The 21,759-nt window shown below is 48.4% G+C and overlaps 1 protein-coding gene across 1 annotated transcript in view; it reads right to left on the bottom strand.

Annotated features, from left to right (window-relative positions):
- SPRYD7 (SPRY domain containing 7) overlaps positions 1 to 21,759 on the bottom strand; it is a 374,970-nt gene that overhangs the window by 82,898 nt on the left and 270,313 nt on the right. The window contains exon 4 of the mRNA XM_044072029.1: positions 20,260 to 20,426. Within this exon, the coding sequence (XP_043927964.1) occupies positions 20,260 to 20,426 (167 nt within the window). The remainder of the gene's footprint in view (positions 1 to 20,259; positions 20,427 to 21,759) is intronic.

Below are 21,759 nucleotides of genomic sequence, written 5' to 3'. Positions count from 1 at the left end.
AGGCCAGTAAGGGGAAATGAGAATCAACTTGGCCCTCAAAACGGTGGCTTTCTGAATGACTTGTGGAATCAAGGGAAAAGGAGGAAAAGCGTACAGAAGTCCCCGGGGCCAATCCTGGGTTAGAGAGTCTCTCAGGGGTTGGCCTGGTAGAGGAAAGAGGGTGAAAAAATCGGGGCACTTGTTTTGGGGTGTAGCAAAAAGATCGCAACAAGGTGTGCCCCACTTCAGAAAAATCTGGTCCACTACAGATTGACTGAGAGACCACTCGTGAGGCATGAGAATGGATCTGCTCAGCCTGTCCGCTAAGAGGTTGGACCTGCCGGGGATGTGCGTTGCTATCAGAAACCGATGAGAGGAGATTGCCCATTGCCAAAGTCTGAGAGCTTCTCGACACAACGGATAGGACCTGGTCCCGCCCTGCTTGTTGATGTACCAGACCACGGACATGTTGTCCGTTTGTACTGCAATAGTCCCTACGGGAAGAAAGTCGTTGAGGGCTTGCAACGTTAAAAGCACCGCTCTCATCTCCAGGACATTTATGTGCAGATGGTATTCTATGGGTTGCCACGTCCCGTGGACCATCCTGCCCTGATAATGCCCCCCCCACCCGATCAGAGAGGCATCCGTAGTAACTGTGGCAACCGGAGGAGGGGGAAAGTACAGTTTTGTACCTACCATAAATGTAGATGTCCGAACTGGATAGCATCTGCAGTCATAACAACAGGGTTGTCCTGTCGTCAGGCAGCCCTTCAGTCGGCCGGATTCCAAAGTCTGGGTCCGGCTTCGGCTGATGTCGCACTTCACCCGACGTCATCTCTGTTGGTCTTCGGGTATAAAGGCATCAGCCAACGCCATTTTCCTCAGTGTTTCTTGCCCCAGATGCCAGTAGCCCTCTTGAAGGCTAAAAATTTTGGATAAATGCCAATGTTTCCAAAAAGATAGTGGTAAACACAAAAATAAGCATGTATGTACATATATACAACAAATACACCATAAAAGACTCCCCACCAGCTAGCTATTAGGAGGGTAAACACCCTAGGAGTACCACAGAGGGGAAGGAGGGAGGGTAATCCTGACTGCAGATGCTATCCAGTTTGGACATCTACATTTATGGTAGGTACAAAACTGTACTATGTCCTTCATGGATGCATCTGCAGTCATAACAACTGGGTAGAATACCATAGCCAACTAGGGGAGGAGGAAGAAACTAGATTAAGGTGTGTTTAGGATCCCTTGCAGTACAGCAGTGGCAAACCCTGCTCGGGATCTGGAATATAGAGGCAAATTATAATGCTTGGCAAATGTATGCACGGAGGTCCAAGTAGCCGCCTCAATAATGTCTTTGGTTGCCACTCCTCGTAAAAAGGCTGTGGTAGTGGCTGTTGCCCTTGTAGAATGAGGTCTTATGTTCTGTGGAATTGGTTTTCCATGGAAGGAGTAACAGAATCGTATGCAATTTCCTATCCATTTGGAGATTGTCTGTTTGGAAATAGCTTTTCCTTCCCTTCCTGTTGCATAGGCTACAAAAAGCTGATCAGTTTTTATGCTACTTTTTGTTCTGTCCAGGTAGTAGCGTAGCTGTCTATGTACATCCAAGGTATGTAGTATTTTTTCCCCTCTGTTTTGTGGGTTGGGAAAGAAGGTAGGTAGGTGGATTGCCTGGTTTAAAGACACTCTGGATACCACCTTAGGCATAAATGTAGGATTAGTCCTCATGGACACTATCTTGATGGAAGATTAGGAAGGGTTGTACTGCCATTAGGGCCTGGAGTTCAGAAACCCTCCTGGCTGAGATTATTGCCAGTAGGAAGGCGGTTTTCCACGATAGATGCTGTAGGTCTGCTGTTGCTGCTGGCTCAAAGGGTGCTAGTGTCAACTTTTCTAGCACAAGTCCCAAGCTGGTAATGGTGGTTTCCTTGGAGGTTTTACATTCTTGATTCCGCTGAGGAACTGTCCGAGTAATGGATGTGAAAAAACAGGTGGATCAAAGCTGTATTCTGCTGATATAGCTGATGCATGTATCTTGATGGAGGAGTAGGACAGGCCTGAATGTAGAAGTTCTGCCAGATACTCCAGAATGTTAGGCATATCTATGTTTGACACATCTTTTCCTCTTTCAGTACTCCAAATGACAAACCTTTTCCATTTTCCTGCATAGTTCCTTCTTGTTGAAGGTCTGCGGGCTTCAAGAATAATGTCTTTAACTCTTTGGGAGAGTTCTGGATTAGCTGCTGCTATGTGATGTTCCATGCAGTCAGTTGCAACGTTTTTAGGTTTGGATGCATGATGCTGTAGTTGTTCTGAGTTAACAAAGGCATCAGGGGTATTGGCCACATATTGTTCTGAGACATGCTCCTCAGCAGTGGGTACCAGTGTTGTCTTGGCCAGTTTGGAGCTATTAGGATTATCCTTGGACGTTCTTCCTTGATTTTTAGTAATACCTTGTGTATCAAGGGAAGAGGTGGGAATGCATATGCTGTTAGGCCTTTCCAGCTGAAGGAGAGCGAATCCACTTTCCATGCTAGTGGGTGGAATGTCCTTGTGCAGAACTTTTTGAGCTGGTGATTGAGAGGGGAAACAAATAGATCTATCTGAGGCATTCCCCATTTCTTTGAGATGGTCTTGAAGATGTCCGGGTGTAGCATCCATTCGTGGGCATCCGATGTGGTTCTGCTTAATATGTCTGCTAGAGTATTTTCTTTTCCGGTACAAATATTGCCTGTAACTGGATGTTGTAGCTGAGTGCCAGGTTCCACAGCTCCAAAGTCATTCTGCATAGGGGGTATGAATGAGTGCCTCCCTGTTTGTTGATGTACCACATGACTGTGGTGTTGTCTGTCCTTATCATCAACTGGCCCTCTTTGAGAAATGGTCTGAAGTTTTGGATTGCCAGTTTTACTGCCAGCATTTCTTTTAGGTTGATGTGCAGGTGAAGTTGATCCTGCGTCCACAATCCTTGCACGCATTTGTCCAGCATGTGGGCCCCCCATCCTAGGTCTGAGGCGTCTGTTGTGATGGTCTGGCTTGCTTGACATCTGCGAAAGGGTAGCCCTGGGTTTGACTGGCATGCTTGAGCCCACCATAGGAACTCCTGTTTTAAGCATGGAATTAGTGGGATTTCTGTTTCTAGGCTGTGCCTGTGTTGGGACCATAAATTCTTTAGGTACCACTGTAGTTTTCTCATATGTAGTCTGGCAAGTGGGACCAAGATTATGCATGATGCCATGAAGCCCAAGGCCTGCAGTACTTTTCTTGCTGTTAACTTGTTCTGTTTTGTTAGTGCCAAGAACTAAAGAGGGAGTTCTCTTTGTTTTTCTGCAGTTAGGAAAGCCATTTGTTTTACTGTGTCCAATTCCGCGCCCAAGAATGTCCTTGTCTGGGATGGTATCAGCCTTGATTTTTGTAAATTGACTGTGTATCCCAGTGCTTGTAGCAAGTAAATGACCCTTTGTAAATCTGTTGTCAGCTTGTAGCAGGCAGTCGTCCAGGTATGGGTAAATTTGAATTCCCTGTAGTCTGCAGTGAGCGATTACTGATGCCAGGCATTTTGTGAATACTCTGGGCGCAGTAGATAAGCCAAAGGGCAATGCTGAGAATTGATAATGCTCTGATCCTGCAAGAAATCTGAGGTATCTTCTGCAGATTGGTCGAATGGGGACGTGCAGGTATGCCTCCTTGAGATCTAGAGTTACCAGCCAACACTCCTTGCCCAGCATGGGAAGAAGTTGCTGTAGGGTCAGCATTTTGAATTTTGGGACAATGGTGTATGTATTTAAGGTGGACAGGTCGAGAATAGGTCTCCAACTTTTTTCCTTTCTTGGAACTAGGAATAGTCTTGAGTAGAATCCCTTTCCTTGTTCTGTTGTTGGCACTCTTTCCACAGCTCTCATGTTTGCTAACTGCATTATCTGTTGTAGAGCCTCTGTGTTTTGATTTGGAGGTAGATTTGGCATTCCTCTTTTGACTGGTAAAGTGTGGAAGTGGAACCGGTAACCTTGATCTATGGTTTGTAAAATCCACTTGTCTTTTGTGATATAGTGCCAGTTCTTTGAAAATAAGGTTAATTTGCCGCCTAATGGAGCTGCTATTTGTTCCCTGGTAGGCGGATTTAGAGTTAAGTCACTGTGGCTGTGTTGTTGTAGTGGCAGTGGTTGTGTCTGTGCCTCTGTTGTTACCTTGCCACTGTCGTCCTCTGTAGGCACCTCCTCTGGATTGGTTTCTGCCTCTGGAACGTCTATTCCTGCCCCTTTGGGATCTTGTGGAGTCAGGAAAGGACCAATTTTGGCAGGCCAGTTCCTGCTAAACCTTGGGGTTGGACCTGCAAGAAATCTTTAACCGTTTGAACAGATTTTGCCTTTTCTTCCATTTTCTTCATTACCTGCTGGGCAGGTGTACCAAACAAGCTGGTCTTATCCATAGGAGCATCTAATAACTTAGCTTTAACATGATCCGGTAAAGCTTGTTCCTTTAGCCATGCATGCCTTCTTATCACTGTGCCAGTCATGGCTGATCTAAATGAAGCCTCCAGTGCATCATAGCCACATTTTAAGGAATGGTTACTAACCTGTTGTATGTTATTTACCATTTCTAATACATATTTCTTATCAATTGATTCATCAGAGGATAGCTTTTTGTTAACTGATCAAGCATAAACTCTTGGTATTGTATCATGTGAAACTGACAGTTTAAAGCTCTAGCTGAGAGAGTAGCTGAAGTGTAAACCTTTTTGCCCCATCTGTCTAAAGACCTGGCTTCCCTTTCAGAAGGAATAGGGTTTTAGCTTTGGTCGCGGCTACTGCCTTGTGACTCTGGGATACAGTTTCGTTGTCTGCAAGTGGGGCCTTGTAAAGGTGGTGATGAGTGTCTGGTACCCTGTAAAATCTGTCTGGTTTGGCAGGGGCTGGAGGTAAAGAATCTGGTGCAGAGCAGACATCATTGAAGGCATCATCCACTACAGAGCACAGGAGGTATAGCTAAGGGCCTGTGTTGTGGAAGGTGCAGAAAGGTTCTAAGTCTTTTTCTGGAGTCTGAGAAAACCTGCTGCTGCCATTGGAACTGCTCTCGCATGGCATGTAAGGTTTCCCCAAAGGAAAATTCTTCTGGTGGGGAGGTAGCTGGAATGGATTCTTCAGCATCTGAGTCTTCAAAATTGGAGAAAGGAGCCTCTGGCTGGTCTGTTATGTCTGATTCATCAGCAGAATCAGAGGACACAGGCTCGGGGGGCTCTGCCCTAGGTCTCTTCTCTGGGGGCTGAGAGGCCCTGTCTGGGTGAGATTGAGATCCCCTAATTAATGAAATTAAATCTTCTGCCAGAGTAAGCATTTGTGAACTAGAAGAGGGCCGGGTTGTAGGGGGTTTAGCAGGCACTGTTCTAGTAGTTTTGGCTGCTTTGGCCCTGGCAAAGGCCTTAATGGACATGGCTGCTGGAGGCCTAGCAGCACCACGTGCTGGGGTAGACACATCCAAGGGAATGGTGTCTGATAAGTCAGTGGCAACCACCGTAGTGGATAAAATTTCTGAGGCCGATTCAAGAGAAGTAGCAGGGGCCTCAGTGGTAGTGATAGATTCTGCTGTATTTTGATCAGCTTTCTCTGTTTCGGCCGAAACCGAGACACTCGCGGTTTGCTTAACCATGGTTTCGGCCGAAACCACGGACCGCGAGTGTCGGTCTTTATCTTTGCGTTTTTTGGCAGTTTGGGTAGTCGGAGGATCCGATGGCATAATATACGCAAAATCAGAACCGAAAAACTGTTCAGCAAACTCCGACCGACGCCTAAGCGTTCGTTGGTTGAAAGAAGCACAGGCCGAACAGGCTGCTACGTCGTGGGCTGGGCCTAAACAAGGCAGACAGTAAGAGTGGAAATCCTTATGAGGTATTTGTTTCCCACAGGTTAAACAATTATTAACTTTTTCTGACATCGGCTGAGGCAAGAAAGAGTCCCCAACGGGGTACTTAGCTTTAGAAGTCTTCGAAGTAGTATTCGGTAGAAGTAATCTCTGGATCCGACCGACCGGCACTTGCGAACAGCTTCTGCTTGGCCACGCGGCAAGAAAGACTGAGGAAAATGGCGTCGGCTGATGCCTTTATACCCGAAGACCAACAGAGATGACGTCGGGTGAAGTGCGACATCAGCCGAAGCCGGACCCGGACTTTGGAATCCGGCCGACTGAAGGGCTGCCTGACGACAGGACAACCCTGTTGTTATGACTGCAGATGCATCCATGAAGGACATCAAAAGGTCGGCCCTGATGAAGAAGAGGGGAAGATATCCACCAGTTCAGATGAGTCCTCCACGATTGTGTGACTAAGATTTCGTGCCTCATCGGAAGATTGTGGAACGACCACTGAGTGAATAACATCCACTGCAGAAGACGCATGTGGAAGCGAGCCAGTGGTAGAAGAACAATGGCCGCAGCCATAAGACCTAGAACCTTTAGTATCAGTCTGGCTTTGACTTTGCTGCTCTGCAATAAAATCCGAACGTATTTTTGGATGTCCAGAATTCTTTGATCTGTTAGTCTGGCTAACATTTTGACTGTTTAATTCTGCGCCTATAAAGGTGATAGATTGGCAAGGCCGCAGAGAAGATTTTTTGAAATTCACTGAAATTCCCAAACTCCTGCATAGCTGCAGAGTGTAGTCTCTGGTCTGAAGAAGCTGACACCTGGTGGTGGCGGAGAGGAGCCAGTCGTCTAAATAAGGAAACACCTGGAATCCTTGACGTCTCAGATGAGCTGTGACCACTGCCATGCATTTGGTAAACACTCTGGGGGCTGAAGTGAGGCCAAAGGGCAGGGCTCTGAATTGGTAATGACTGGTCCCTAGCCGAAAGCGGAGAAACCTTCTGGAGCGCCTGTGAATCTTTGTGATAGTACGCGTCCTGAAGGTCTATAGAGCACATCCAGTTGTCCTTGCCCAGAAAGGGCAGAATGGACTGAAGAGTGACCATCCGGAATCTTGCCTTCTTGACAAATCTGTTTAGACTGCTCAGGTCTAATATTGGTCTCCAATCTCCCGTCCTTTTGGGGACCAAAAAGAATCTTGAGTAGACGCCGGATCCTACTTGGTCTGCCGGAACAGTCTGGACGGCTCTTTTTTCTAGGAGCTTTGAAACCTCCTGTTCTGCCAAATCCCTTTGACCGGGTGAGATGTCTGGAAGGGACTGTTGAGGTACGGGATACCTTTCGAAGGGGATTGTGTAACCCTCGGATATGATCGACTGTACCCATGTATCTTGTGAAAGGGAATGCCAGGCTACTGGGTACAGCGAAATCCTTCCCCCGACTGCCTCCAAGGGTGGACAGTCGGGCAACACCTCAGGGGTGCTGAAAGGGCTTCTCAGGAAGAGAACTCCCTGTTGCCCTGGTTCTGAGGACCCCCCCTGCCTCTAGGGCGGCGTCTATTATTGTTACCCCCTCTGCCTCTGGGGGTAAACTGACCACGTGTGTCCGGTGTAGCTCCTTGGGCTTTGCGGAACCACATCTTCCCTCCCTTCTGACCCTTGGGATATGGTCTAGAAGGGGTGGAAAAATGGACTCCAACGGCAGAAAGAGTTTTACCGTCCTGCTCACACCTGGTCAAGGTATCCTTCACCTGAGGTCCAAACAAAGCCAAACCGTCAAAGGGGGTATTGGTGAAGGACGCCTTAAAGGGGTCCGCAAAATTACAAAGCCGCATCCAGGCTTGGCGTCTAAGAGCCACTCCTGTGCCTGCGGCCCTGCTCGCTCCATCGGCCGCATAGGATATGAGCCGCATGGAGGAGTTGGATAAGGAATTCAGGATTGCTAGCTGTGAGGCAATCTTTTCTTGAGCCCCAGCAGCAGAAGGATCCTGGACCACTTCACCTAGTTCCTTGAGAATATCTCTCTGAAGCCTGGTGAAGTGACAAAGGTAGTTCAGCGAACGCATAGCAAAGGTCGCTGAAGAAAACATCCGCTTTCCATACCTGTCCATGGTCCTAGAATCCTTGTTAGGAGGATGGATAGGTACTGAAGGATCCGCAAGTTCCTTCTTAGTGGCCGCCGCTACCACCATAGCATCCACAGAGACGCCCTTGGAAAGAAACTGTTTGTCCGTAGGGGCCGTAATAAACTTGGATGGTCTCCTGGGGACAGGTTCCACAGAATCTGGAGCTGCCCACGCCTTCCGAGCCACTACCTGCATAAGTGGGTCGAAAGGCAGAGACACCCAGGAGGTGGAGGGTCGGGATCCAAAAGCCTCCAGGTATACAGACTCATCCTCGGAGGGGTCAATGGAGGGCCTATTCCCCCTCTGTTTGAGGAGCTCAAGGATGTCTGAAAAGGAGACATCCTCAGAGGGGGATCGTGGGGAACCCTCCGACTCATCTAAGTCGGTATCAGATGTAGTAGACTCAGGGGAGTCTGTGTTTCCTCTTACACGTCCTCTTCCGAGGGGGGTCCCCTGCAGGATCAGGAGAAACCTCGGAAGAGGAAGATATTCCTAATGGGGAAACCTGGGGCGATGGATCCCTGGGCCTGAGAGCAAGAGGCTGGCAAGAGGCGTCTACAGGCACCGAAGAGGGAGCTAGAGGGATGGACCGTTGACCTGGCTCAGGTGCCAGGACACTCATCACCTCAAAGGCTCCCCTCCCCAGGAGACCGGAATATTCCCGTTCCGAGGAAATAGGAATTCCCGGCTCCACTGAGAGGGAAGGCTCCGAGGCCGATGCCGGTGCCGAGCTTACCAAAGCCGAAGCCCCGAGAGGGAGAGCGGGGTCGGACAAGGGTCCGATGCCACTAGCCCCTCGAGCCGACTAGGGAAACTCGACGACCGGATCCCTCCAAGGAAGGTCTCAAGGAGGAGATCGGAGCCGAAGACGACGGAGCCGAAAAAGGATGCATCGGTTCCGGCGCCGACACAGTCGCTGTCCCGAGAAGCTCCGGCTCCGAACTCTGGTGGGGAGTCGGAGGAGGAAGTTCAAGGGGTGAAGCAATAGCCGAAGTCTGCTGAGATGGGCTATGGAGCATTTGGGCCAGTGCCTGCGACTTTAACAGCCTGCTTACCACCCTCTCTAAATCGTGGTCAGACAGCCTGGAAGATCTCGAAGATCGGCTCCGATGACTCCGCTCCGACAAAAGAGGAGACCCCGGAGCCGAGTGGATAGATTCCAAAGACTGGGACTGAGATCTCTTCTTGGAGGAAGTCATCGGAGCCGATGTCCTATGGGTTCCAGATGGAGCCGAAGGCTTCTCGGCTCAGATACTGGATACTGTGTCGGCTCCAGCCGGAGCCGACAAGGCAACAGCAGATTGGGTGTCGGAGCCGATCGGAACCGACCCTAGCTGAGAAGGAGAAAGATCGGCTCCGGCCGGAGACGATCTCGACTCCGAAGGAGTCGGAGCCACCGGGGGAGGCTTGGAAGCTGTAGCCTGACCCTTGGATGGCTTGGAAGGCTTACTGGACCCAGGTTTAGTGGGTGAACCTTCCGGCTTTAGCAAGCCACGGAGGATTAACTTGTTCCTCCTTTCCTGCAGGACTCGCTGGCTAAAAGAGTGACACAAAGCACAGGAGTCCTGCAGGTGTAAAGGCCCCAGGCAGTAAACACAAGAAGTGTGACCGTCTGTCAGAGACATTTTCTGACCGCACGAGTCACACTTCTTGAAGCCAGAGACCTTTACCTCTTTAGACATAGTCTAAGGAAAAAGAGTAATAAAATACTCACACACACACACACACCAAAACAGTCACACCAATTAATCCCACAAACACAGACACACCGGTAGGGATTAAAAAGGAAGGCCTAGGCCTAACTGAAAATTTTTAAAACTTTTTATAAAGTAAAAATTTTTTACTATAAGGGGAATAGGGTGATTGTATGGACACTACACACTAAAAAATAGGAAAAGGGGAAGATAAATCCTGACTAAAGCTGTTTGAAAAACTCAAACTTACCTCAGCTGGCAAAAAAGGAGACCTCTTCGCAAAGCGAGATCTGAGGTAGTCCCGCCTTGCATCATGGGATATAGGGTTGCCTCGAGCTGGTAAAAGGAGTTCTCAAGCTAAGCAAGTGCCGAGTCGGAGCCGAGGATCGGCTCCGAACCCATCCAGCAAGAATGAAGGCGAGATTGACAACTTAACATTCATATCGTAACATGAAGTGAAGTCAACCACCACTGAAGATCCTTTTTGCAGGAATTTGTGATCATGTGAGACATGGGGAGCTCTTAAGATAGAGTGAACAGCAGCCATTGCAGTACCCGCATATGCATACGACCCAGTGGTATGGCCAGTATTGCTGCTGCCATCATTCCTAACAATTGCAGAACTTCTGATGCTGGTGCCTTGTTTTTGGATACTAGAATGCTGACATGCTGACGAAGAAGTAAGACTCTTTCTACTGGAAGTCTTAGTGTGGTGTGTCCAGTTCTGCTCCAATAAAGATTATATGCTGCGGTGGCGACAAGGCGATTTTTCTGAGTTTACTGCAATGCCTAGCCGGTTGCAGAGTGACAGAGTGGATTCCCTGGTCTGAATAAGTTGATGCCTGGTGGTGGCGGTGAGGAGCCAATTGTCTAGGTACAGAAACACCTGGAATCCTAAATGTCTCATGTGAGCCGTGACCACTGCCATGCATTTGGTGAACACTCTGGAGGCTGTAGTGAGACCAACGGGCAGGGCTCGAAACTGGTAATGATTGGCTCCTAGCTGGAAACGCAGATGATCTCTGGATGGCCTGGTCATTTTTATGTGGTGGCATGCATACTGGAGATCTATTGAGCACATCCAATTGTCTTTCCTTAAGAAGGGAAGTATTGACTTGAGCGTGACCATCCGAAACAAGAAGTTATGTACTCACCATAACGTTCGATGTATGTGGTCCATCTCGCCTCACATTCTTACTCACGGGTTCGGAGCCAAGCATCGGCTCCGACTCGGCCAACTTAATTTTTCTAGCACAAAGTCTCTAATTGGCTGGGCTAACCTGGTATCCCATGTTGCACTGCTCCATAGCCCCAGATCTAGTTTGCAGCAATCCACAGTCACACCCATGCACAACCACAGTCCAGGAAGGTAGAACATTATCCAGGGTAGCAAAGAAAAAAACATTGAAGGGTACTCAAGACCAAATGTCGCCTCTAAATCCTCCAGGAGGGGGGAAGGTGGGAGGGTATGTAAGAATGTGAGGTGAGATGGACCACATACATCAAATGTTATGGTGAGTACATAACTTCTTGATGTTATGTGGTCCAATCTCGCCTACATTCTTACTCACGGGACAGCGTCCCCAGCACCTCTATCCTGGGAGGCTCAAAGGAAGATACTCCCGAGAACTGTGGAACCAAAGGAAGCCCGGCCCATAGAAGCCACATCTAATTTGCAATGAGTAATAAAGGTGCGAGGAGAAGCCCACGTGGCCACAGCACAAATATCATCCAAAGATCGCCTAGAATGGTAAGCTACTGAAGCGGAAACAGCCCTGGTAGAGTGAGCCTTGACGGGGAACGGTAAATTTCTGCCTGCTGACACATAGATATAGGAAATGCAGTCAGGAATCCATCTGGAAAATGGTAATCTTAGAAATCTGGGAGCCTGTTCTATTTTCTGAAAAGGACACAAACAGTTGGTCAGATTTCCGGAGTTGTTTTGCCCTGTATAAAAGTAGAAACGTAGCTGCCTGTGCACATCCAACTGATGAAATCTAAACTCTGCCTTGTTGGAAAATTGAGGGAAAACTGGCAGCTCAATAGACTGAGATTAACAGTAGATGTAACTTTAGGAAGAAAGGACGTATTAGGTCTCAAGGAAACCCTGTCCTTATGAAAGATTAAATACGGGGCTTTGATGGACAGAGCTTGAATCTCCGACACCAGTCTGGCTGATGTGATGGCTATTAAGAAGGCAGTCTTCCAAGACAGAAATTTTAATTCACAGGTAGCAGCTGGCTCGAAAGGTCAGGGCTTGTAAGACGAAGTTTAAATCCCATGGCATGATGGGTTCTGACACGGGAGGCCGTAGTAACAAGGTGCCCCTCAAAAAGGCCTTACAGAGTTTATGAGCCATAACAGAAGGTTCGTAAGAGGTATGAAAGTTAGAAATAGCGGCCAGCTGGACCTTAATGGTCGCAGGAGCAGAACCCTGCTGAAACAGCATGGATAAAAAATCCAAAACAGCAGGAATAGGGGCTGTGTAAGGGTCCAGTCCCTGGGCATGTGCCCAAATAGAAAATCTTTTCCACTTGCTGGAAAAAATTTTCCAGGTGGAAGATTTATGAGAAGAGGATAAAATGTGTACTACCTCAGGTAAAAAACGATGAAGTCTGACTAAGGATGGAAGTGGAGTAGCCAGGCTGTCAACCTGAGGGTCCACAGAGAGGGATGGGACTGTCCCGACATGTGTGTCAGTAGGTCTGGCGCTGGGTCCAGAATCCAAGGACTGTCCACTGCGTACTGATGAAGAAAGGAGAACCAGACTTGGTGAGGCCAGTGTGGGGCAATTAGAATCCTATTGCTTCCCAAGGATATGGCTTTCTGAATCACTCTTGGTAACAGAGGAAATGGAGGGAAAGCATAGTGCAGACTGGGGGGCCAATTGTGGACTAGAGCATCCCTGGGCGACTCCCCCTGTGGGGGGGGGGGGATCAGTGTGAAGTAGTTGCTGCACTTGGCATTGAGGGGATTGGCAAAAAGATCACAGCAAGGATGACCCCCACCTGCTGAAAATCTGTTCCGCAACACAGCGGTTCAGGGACGACTTGTAAGGCATCAGAATAACTCTGCTCAGCCTGTCTGCTATCACATTGGCCTTCCCCGGAATGTGCGTTGCCACTAGGAACCGTTGGGAAGACACTGCCCATTGCCACACTCGCATAGCTTCTCTGCACAGGGGATAAGATCTGGTTCCCCCTTGCTTGTTCAGGTACCACACAACGGACATGTTGTCAGAGTGAATTGCAATCGTTCTCAGCGGGAGAGAGCTCTGAAGTGCTCGCAACGCCAGTAACACTGCTCTCATTTCTAAGACATTGATGTGCAGATGTACCTCATGATCTTGCCACGTGCCTTGGACCGTCCTGCCAAGATAATGCCCCCCACCCCATCTGGGAGGCGTCCGTGGTCACTGTGGCAACAAGTGACATAGGAACAAACTGTTTCCCTTCGTCCAGGTTGGTGGAGTGCAGCCACCAACGGAGGTCCTGTTTTCACCGATCGGTGAGTAGGATCAAGTGGGACAGAGGGAATTCCTGAAAGGACCATTGGGCGAAGAGGAGCCACTGCAGAAGCCTCATGTGTAATCTGGCTAGAGGAACTAAACATAATGGTGGCCGCCATGAATCCTAGGAGCTGTAGAACCCATCTGGCTTGAACTTTGAGGGGTAACAATGCGCGAACCTGACTCTGCAACACTGCTATCCTTTCTTGGGGCAGGAATGCCCACATATGAACGGTGTCTAGCTCTGTGCCTATAAATGTGACACTGTGAGGGCAGCAAGGCAGATTTTCCCCATTTCAAGGTAATTCCTAGTCGATGACAAAGGGCGATGGTCATTTCCCTGGCCTGAATGAGAAGATGCCTGGTGGGGGCGCTGAGGAGCCAGTCATCCAAGTATGGAAACACTTGGAATCCTTGACGTCTCAGGTGAGCTGTCACCACTGCCAGACACTTGGTGAACACCCTGGGGGCTGTGGTGAGACCAAAGGGCAGGGCATGAAACTGAAAGTGACTGGCTCCCAGCAGGAAGCGTAAGTGACTCCTGGATGCCCTGTCTATTTTGATATGGTAGTAAGCATCCTTGAGGTCGATGGAGCACATCCATACTTCTTTTCCCAGTAACAGAAAAATAGACTGGAGGGTGACCATTCGGAACTTGGACTTTAGAACGTAGTGATTCAGTCGGCTGAGATCCAAGATGGGTCTCAGGTCCCCTGTTTTTTTCGGCACCAAAGAGAGTTCTTGAGTAAGTCCCTAATCCGATCTGGTCTGAGGGGACAGGCTGGATGACTCCATTTTCTATCAACTTTGAAATTTCTAGTGTTGCGTGATCCCTTTGACTGGGTGGAATGTCCGGGATTCTCTTGACTGGAGGGGGGTCTGATAGCAAGGGGATGGTATAACCTCTGGTAACTATTCGAAGCACCCATCGATCCTGGGTGATACTTGCCCAGGCTTCCGGATGCAACAAAATGTGGCCTCAGACTGGCTCCGGAATAGCACAGCCGGGCAACACATCAGGAACGATGATAGGAAGACCTGCAAAAGGAATCATGGTCTCCCGAATTGCGAGGGCCTCCTCTGCCCCTGGGGGTGGCATCTTCCAGAATAGCCTCCCCCTCCTCTGCCTCTGGAGGGGGGCTCACCTTGAGTGGCAGGGAAAGACTTCTGTGACTTTTTGAACCACATCTTCCCTCCCCTCGGAGCCTTGGGGTAAGGCCTAGAAGGGAGGAAAAAATGGACCCCTACGGCAGACAGGGTCTTTCTGTCTTGCTCGCATCTGGTGAGGGCGTCTCACTTTGGTCCCAAAGAGGACCCATCAAAGGGGGAGTCAGTGAAGGAAGACTAAGGCCTCCGCGAAATGACACAGGCGCATCCAGGCTTGCCTCCTGAGGGCTACACCTGAACTAGCTGCCCTACTCACCCCTTCGGCTGCATAAGATATGAGCCTCATGGAGGAGTTGACAATCGAGCCAAGGGTAGACAACTGGGCGTTGACTGCGCTAACGCCTCGGGCATCTCCTAACGCTTTCAGGAGATCTCTCTGGAGCAGAGTAAAATGACAAAGATAATTCAGCGACCATAGTGTGAAGGTTGCTGGAGAGGGTACGCTTCCCATACAGATACATACCCCTGGACTCCTTGTTAGGAGAATGGACGGAGGAAGAAGACTCAGCTATTTCCTGCTGAGTGGCTGCCACCACCACCATGGCATCCACAGAATCCTCTTTGGACAGGAACCCTTTCCCAGGGGGAGCGGAATGAAATTTATTAGGGTGTCTGGGTACCGGTTCCACCAAGTCAGGAGTCTCCCACACCCTTCGGCAGATCAAATCTAGGAGCTTATCGAAGGGTGAAGACACCCAGGAGGCGGAGGGTTGAGCACCCAGGAGGCGGAGGGTTGAGCCCCGAAGACCTTGAGGAATACAGACTTCTCAGAGGGGGTCTTGGACTGCCAGCCTCCTCTCTGCCTCAAAATCTCCGGGATGTCTGAGAAAGACATCATTGGAGGACGACTTTGGGGACCCCTCTGATTCCTCGAGGTCGGTATCAGAAGTGAGAGACTCGTCCTGGGAGTCTATGTGCTTCCTCTCGCACAACTTCTTTCTTGGGGACTCCTCAGGCACGGACTCAGAGGGGCCCTCAGAAAGTAGGGGACTGCTCATGGGGGTATCCCCAGACCTTTGGGCTCCGCCGTCTGATAGGGGGACATCAGAGGCTCTAGCAGGTGTGGAGGGGGACGGAATGACCGATCCGGGTGATGTAACTGAAGATCTGGCCAGTGCGCTCCTAATGGCCTCGAAGGCGGGTCCCCCTGAATCTCAGGACCGACCAGCCTCCAAGGCCACGACCGGAGCAGGAGTTCCCCAAGCCGGTGCGCCGAGAGGAAGGCTCGGAACCGACAGAAGTCCCGAAGTATCCCCCTTGGGCCCGACAGAGGAAACCAGAGTTCCGAAACCAGAGGACGGAGCCAACATGGTTGGAGCCGCTGGCACCGATAAACCCTTAGGAGGTATCGGGGCCGGCAGAAGATCATCACTCGGAGCAGAACACTCCGGCTCCGAAGACAAGGAGGTGCTCGGAGAAGGAACTATCGGTACAAGCACAGGGAATGGCTCCAGAGCCGACTGGGTCGGAGCCGAAAATAATTTTGCCAACACAGGCGACTGCAGGAGCCTCTGAACCACCCTATCAACATCCAAATCAGAAAGCCTGGAGTAGTTGGAGGAAAGAGAAGGTGACTGATCTCCTGTCTGGAGATCCATGCCTAACACTGGGAGACCGGCTCCGAATGGGTTCCAACAGAATTGGAGCCGAGACAGATTCCAGCACAACAGATGCTTCCTGCGGCCCAGAGGACAGAGGAGCCGAAGAGGTAGAATCCAATTTGGCAGTCTTCTCTGGTGGCTCCGAAGACCTCTTTTTGGCCTTAGAAGCCTTGGACAGCTTGAGAACCAGAGGAAGAGTCCAAGGACTCTTCAAAGGAAGGTTTTAAAAGACCCTTCAATATAAGTTTGTTTTTCCTTTCCTGTAGCACCCTCGGACTGAAGGCATGAGAAAAGCTACAGGACTCTTGTAGACTAAATTGCCCCTAGGCATTAAACACAAATGGAATGTCCATCTGTAATGGACATCTTGTAGTTGCATTTGGAACATTTCTTAAACCCGGAAGGTTTATGTTCCTTTTGAGCTTTCTGATCTTTAGACATAACAGGCACTTGTGCACCAAAGAAACACAAAGCAACAAGACCCTAAGCCAGAGAAAAAATGGCTAAGGCGGGAAACTATAGCCAACAGCAGCAGACAAGAATCTCCAACTTAAATTATTCTTGGATCTACTCGCACACACTACACCAGAGAGAGAAAAAAAAAAAAAAAAACACTCGCAACACAGAACATGAATTTTAGACTACAACTAAACAGGGAGGACTAGGTCCTCTAAGTTAAACGGGCCTAGCCTGCCGGAACAGAGGGATACAAAAAAAAACACACACACAAAAAACACGATAACTAGAAGGTGAAAATATCTATTAAAATAGCTTTTGTGAGGAAAACCACAATTTTCTGAGAGAAAAAAGTTTTAAAGGTACTTAGCCGCAGCCAAGCGAGACCACTTCCTAGCTACACGAGCGGCAAACGAGATCTGGGGCTATGGAGCAGTGCAACATGAGATACCAGGTTAGCCCAGCCAATTAGAGACTTCGTGCTAGAAAACTTAAGTTGGCAAAGTCAGAGCCGATGCTCTGCTCCGAACCCGTGAGTAAGAATGTAGGTGAGATTGGACCACATAACATCTTCTCTTTTTACAGATTTGTTTAGTCTGCTGAGGTCCAATATAGGTCTCCAGTCCCCTGTCTTTTTTGGAACTAAAAAAAGAAAGAATCTTGAGTAAGTTCCGGATACGGTCTTGTCTGCTGGGACTGATTGGAGGACTTTCTTTGCAATGCCTGGACCTCTACTGTTGCTTGTTCCCTGTAATTAGGTGGAACGCCTCGGATTTTTTCTTGTCGGTGGAGTGGGTGTGGCGAATGGAATGAAGTATCCTCTGGAAAGGATACTTTGTACCCAGTTGTCGTTTATTTTGAGCCAGCCGTCTGGGTACAAAGATAAGTGAACCCCGACTGCCTCCAGAGCAGGACAAACAGGCCTCCTTTCAGAAGTTCTGGTAGGGCTTCCCAAAGAAGTGATCTCTGTCACCCTGGTTTTGTGGACCCCCTCTGTCGTGAGGGCAGCATCTTCCATTACTGCCCCCTCCTCTGCCCCTGGAGAGGGGTTCCCCACGTGTGTCCTGAAAAGCTCCTTGGGCTTTTCGGAACCACATGTTCCCTCCCTTTTAACCCTTGGGTTAGGGTCTGGTAGGGGTGGAAAAACGGACTCTGATGACAGAGTCTTTCCCTTCTGCTCACACCTCGTTAAAGTTTCCTTAACTTTGGGTGCGAAAACGGACGAGCCACCAAAGGGGGTACTGACAAAAGATGACTTGAAGGGCTCAGCGAAAGAACACAAGGGCATCCAGGATGCGAAAGAACACAAGGGCATCCAGGATGGTCTCCCAAGAGCAACTCCTGTACCCGCTGCCCTACTTGTTCCATCAGCTGCATATGAAATGAGGCAAATGGACGAGTTCACTATGGAGCTGAGGGTAGCAAGCTGGGAGGCAACTTTGTCTGTAGCTCCTGCAGCTACTGTACCCTGAAGAGCATCTCCCAGCTCTTTAAAGGAGATCTCTTTGCAGTCTCGTAAAATGGGTTAAATAGTTAAGCGAACTGAGTGCAAGAGTCACCGAACTAAACATGCGCTTCCAAAATCTATCCATGATCCTGGCGTCGCTGTTAGGAGGATGGATAGACGAGAAAGTTTCAAACATTTCCTTTTTGGTGGCTGCCGCCAGCACCATGGCATCAACTGGCACATCTTTGGTCAAGACGAATTTACCTTGGGGGGCAGATATGAACTTATCAGGCCTCCTAGGGACAGGCTCAATGGTGTCTGGAGACTCCCACGTCCTTTGTGAGAACAGTTACATAAGCTCATCGAAGGGCTGAGACACCCAAGAGGTGGAGGGCTGAGACACCCAAGAGGTGGAGGGCTGAGACACCCAAGAGGTGGAGGGCTGAGACACCCAAGAGGTGGAGGGCTGAGACACCCAAGAGGTGGAGGGCTGAGACACCCAAGAGGTGGAGGGCTGAGACACCCAAGAGGTGGAGGGCTGAGACACCCAAGAGGTGGAGGGCTGAGACACCCAAGAGGTGGAGGGCTGAGACACCCAAGAGGTGGAGGGCTGAGACACCCAAGAGGTGGAGGGCTGAGACCCGAAAGCCTTCAAGAGAACAGACTCGTCCTCGGTAGGGTTGGTGGACTGCCAGTCACCCCTCTGCCTAAGGATTTTAAGTATCTCTGCAAATGAGATATCCTCAGAGGGGAACCATAGGGACCCTTCTGATTCATCCAAGTCAGTATCAGATGTAAGAGACTCCTGAGGGGAGTCTAAATGTTCCCTCTTACACAATCGCTTCCTGGAAACCTCATCAGTGGGAGCTTCTGGTGAGGTCTCGGAAGAGCATGGGCCACCCAATGGGGCTTCCTGAGGCTCTGGGTCTCTGCGCTTAGCTTGGATCTGTGAAGTAGAAGCAGACACAGGTGCTTTAGGGGATGAAGAAGCCGATCTGAAGTTGAGAATTCCTTGGGAGACAAACTCTCCTCATGGCTATGAACGCACCTAAGCAGTAGACACAATTAACATGGCAGTCAGTAAGACATCTTCTGCCCACATTTAGGGCATTTTTTAAACCCTGACTTAGGATGCTTGTCCTTGTCAGGCATAACAGAAATGGACACATCCAAAAACAACAAATATAAAATTAGCCTTCTAATGAAAAACAGGCTAACTATAAACATGCAGACAGAGACAGACGCGTGCACACACACACAGACAGTCAGATGCACACAGACAGTCGCACAGAGAGACGCACACAGACAGACAGATGCACTCACACACACAGACAGATGCACGCAGGCGCACAGACAGGCGCAGACACACAGGCCTTTTAAGCTAAGGCTAACTACAACTATCAATAAGCCTTCTAATAAAAAACAGGCTAAATATATGCACACAAGCCCTCAAATTAAGGCTAACAAGCACACACACAAATTAACTAAGCAGATAAGCAAGTTACCTTTAAGAATTGTAAAATACTAAGAACAAATGTGACAAAAGGTCACTGAATAAACAATTTCAAGTCACTAAGAAATCACACAATACCATACCAAGAAAAAATTGTGACAAAAAGGTCACTGAATAAACAATTTCTAATCAGAAATTTAAAAAGGCCTATGAAGAAAAATTGAGGCCAAATATAAGGCTATGAAAAACACACAAGGGAAGGGAACACTACAGATAAAACTTTAAGAGCTTATCTAACCTAAATATCTATTCTAACAATAAATTTCCAATACGTTTTAGAAATATAAAAGTATTAACATTTTTACTGGCCTGAGCAAGCAAGAACCTCCGATCAGTTGCAGTGGCAAAGTAGACCCGAGGTAACTCAATGTGCATCATGGGATAGGGACCTGGCCTCGAGCTACTTTAAATCCTCGAGCTTTGTAGTAGGTGCCGACTCAGAGCAGAGGGATCGGCTCCGAACCCATCAGTAAAGAATGAATGGCGAGATAGAACAACTTCACATAAAATGTTACTTATTTCTATACAACACAATAACTAATGTACATTTGTACAGAACTGTAACTAAGCAGTCAGGTGCCCTGAGCAAACATCAATCTGGCATCCCAATCAAGTTGGCAAAAAAGTAAATAAATGCCATTCACTAACAGCTACATGGTTTTAAGGGGCACCTTGCTACAGCTACAGGTAACTAGAAAACTCCTTGCTTTTACACTAGAGGGAGCTTACTGCAGGAAAGGATCAGGAGCTATCTGACTAAAGCAACAACCATGCCACCTAACTGCTTGCACTCCAGCCAGCTACCCCTTTCTCCCCACCCTTGCTCTCTCTCTGCGTCTGTATGCAAAGAAAAGCTAGAACAAAATACAAGAGCTATACACAGATAATGCAATTAAGAACTTACCACCACATCCCCTTCTTGAGGGAGGCTATTTGCAGGTAGTCTGTTCTTTTCTTCATTATTGTGGTATAAGGTACCATCATGCCTCAGCACCAGACTATGTAGATCTCTGCCTAATGGAATTTGATTCAAGTTGGCTTTCTGAGTAGCAACACCCATCCCCCAGACACCTGAAGAATTAAAAAACAAAAACCTTCAATAATGGTCCTTCCAAATCTTAAAACATGACTAGAACTAACTGAAAAGATGATATATGAATACAACATATCAAATTACTTTTCTATACACCACAGTTGTGGCAATTAGGCAACAGACGAGAAGTAGTACACACAGCATTTAGAATTTCCATTCATAAGTAGTCCAGCACAAGGCTCACATACAGGGCTATACATAAAACATCTCATCTAATGATAGCACAGATCAGGAAAGTACAATTATGCAAGTAAAATAGAAGTTATGTTCTTACCATAACGTTCCATGTTAGTTGTCTTCTTCTCGCCTTCTTTCTTGCTGGATGGGTTCGGAGCCGACCTCGGCTCCGACTCGGCCACAAAAGCTCGAGAGTTGGTTCCACCGGCTCGAGGCTCCCCTTATATCCCACAATGCTAGGCGGTATTACCTCAGATCTCGTTTGTAAGCTAGGCCCAGCCAATAATAAATCCAGAACTACTGGAAATGGGAAAACCCACCTCTATAAAAGGAAGGGAAGAAGGTGACCTGAAACCTGATGAAGGAATATATGCACAGAATAGCATATACCTATATACAATAGAGGTGGTAGGAAGAGAGGTCACAATCAAACTCCTCTAGGTCTGTCCAGGCTAGGGGGAAGGAGGGTGGGACGCAAGAAAGAAGGCGAGAAGAAGACAACTAACATGGAACGTTATGGTAAGAACATAACTTCTATATGTTAAGTTGTCCATCTCGCCTTCATTCTTGCTGGATGGGACCGCGTCCCTAGCACCTTGTCCCGGGTGGCCTATCGGAACAGACTCTTGAGTACAGTGGAACCAAAATTAGCTCTATGTCTAGAAGCTAAATCCAACTTATAATGAGAAATGAAAGTGTGAGGAGTAGCCCATGTAGCTGCTGCACAAATGGTATCAATAGGCAGCCTGTCTTGGAAAGCTATAGAAGTAGCCAAAGCTCTAGTCGAATGGGCCTTTGGTTTGTTAGGCAACATTTGGTGTCTAATTTCATACACAAAGGAAATCAGGGATGTTAGCCATCTGGAGAGTGATACCTTTGAAACTGAAAGGCCCTCTCTGCCTTCTGCATAAGAGACAAACTGGTCAGTTTTTCTGATCTGTTTGGTCCTATCCAAATAATACCTTAATTGACGATGAACATCTAGCCAATGCAAATTTTGTTCAGACCAGTTAGAAAAGTTAGGAAAAAACACAGGGAGGTCAATGTTTTGATTTAGATTTGCCGCAGAGGCTACTTTAGATAAAAAGGATGGATTGGTCCGTAAGGATACCCTATCCTTATGAAACAACAGAT

This window comes from Protopterus annectens, chromosome 5.part0, assembly GCF_019279795.1.
Source record: "Protopterus annectens isolate FY-2018-M chromosome 5.part0, PAN1.0, whole genome shotgun sequence".
Taxonomy (NCBI): domain Eukaryota; kingdom Metazoa; phylum Chordata; order Ceratodontiformes; family Protopteridae; genus Protopterus; species Protopterus annectens.
The sequence above is the reverse complement of the archived record's forward strand: the minus strand, read 5'-3'. Positions and strand labels throughout refer to the sequence as shown.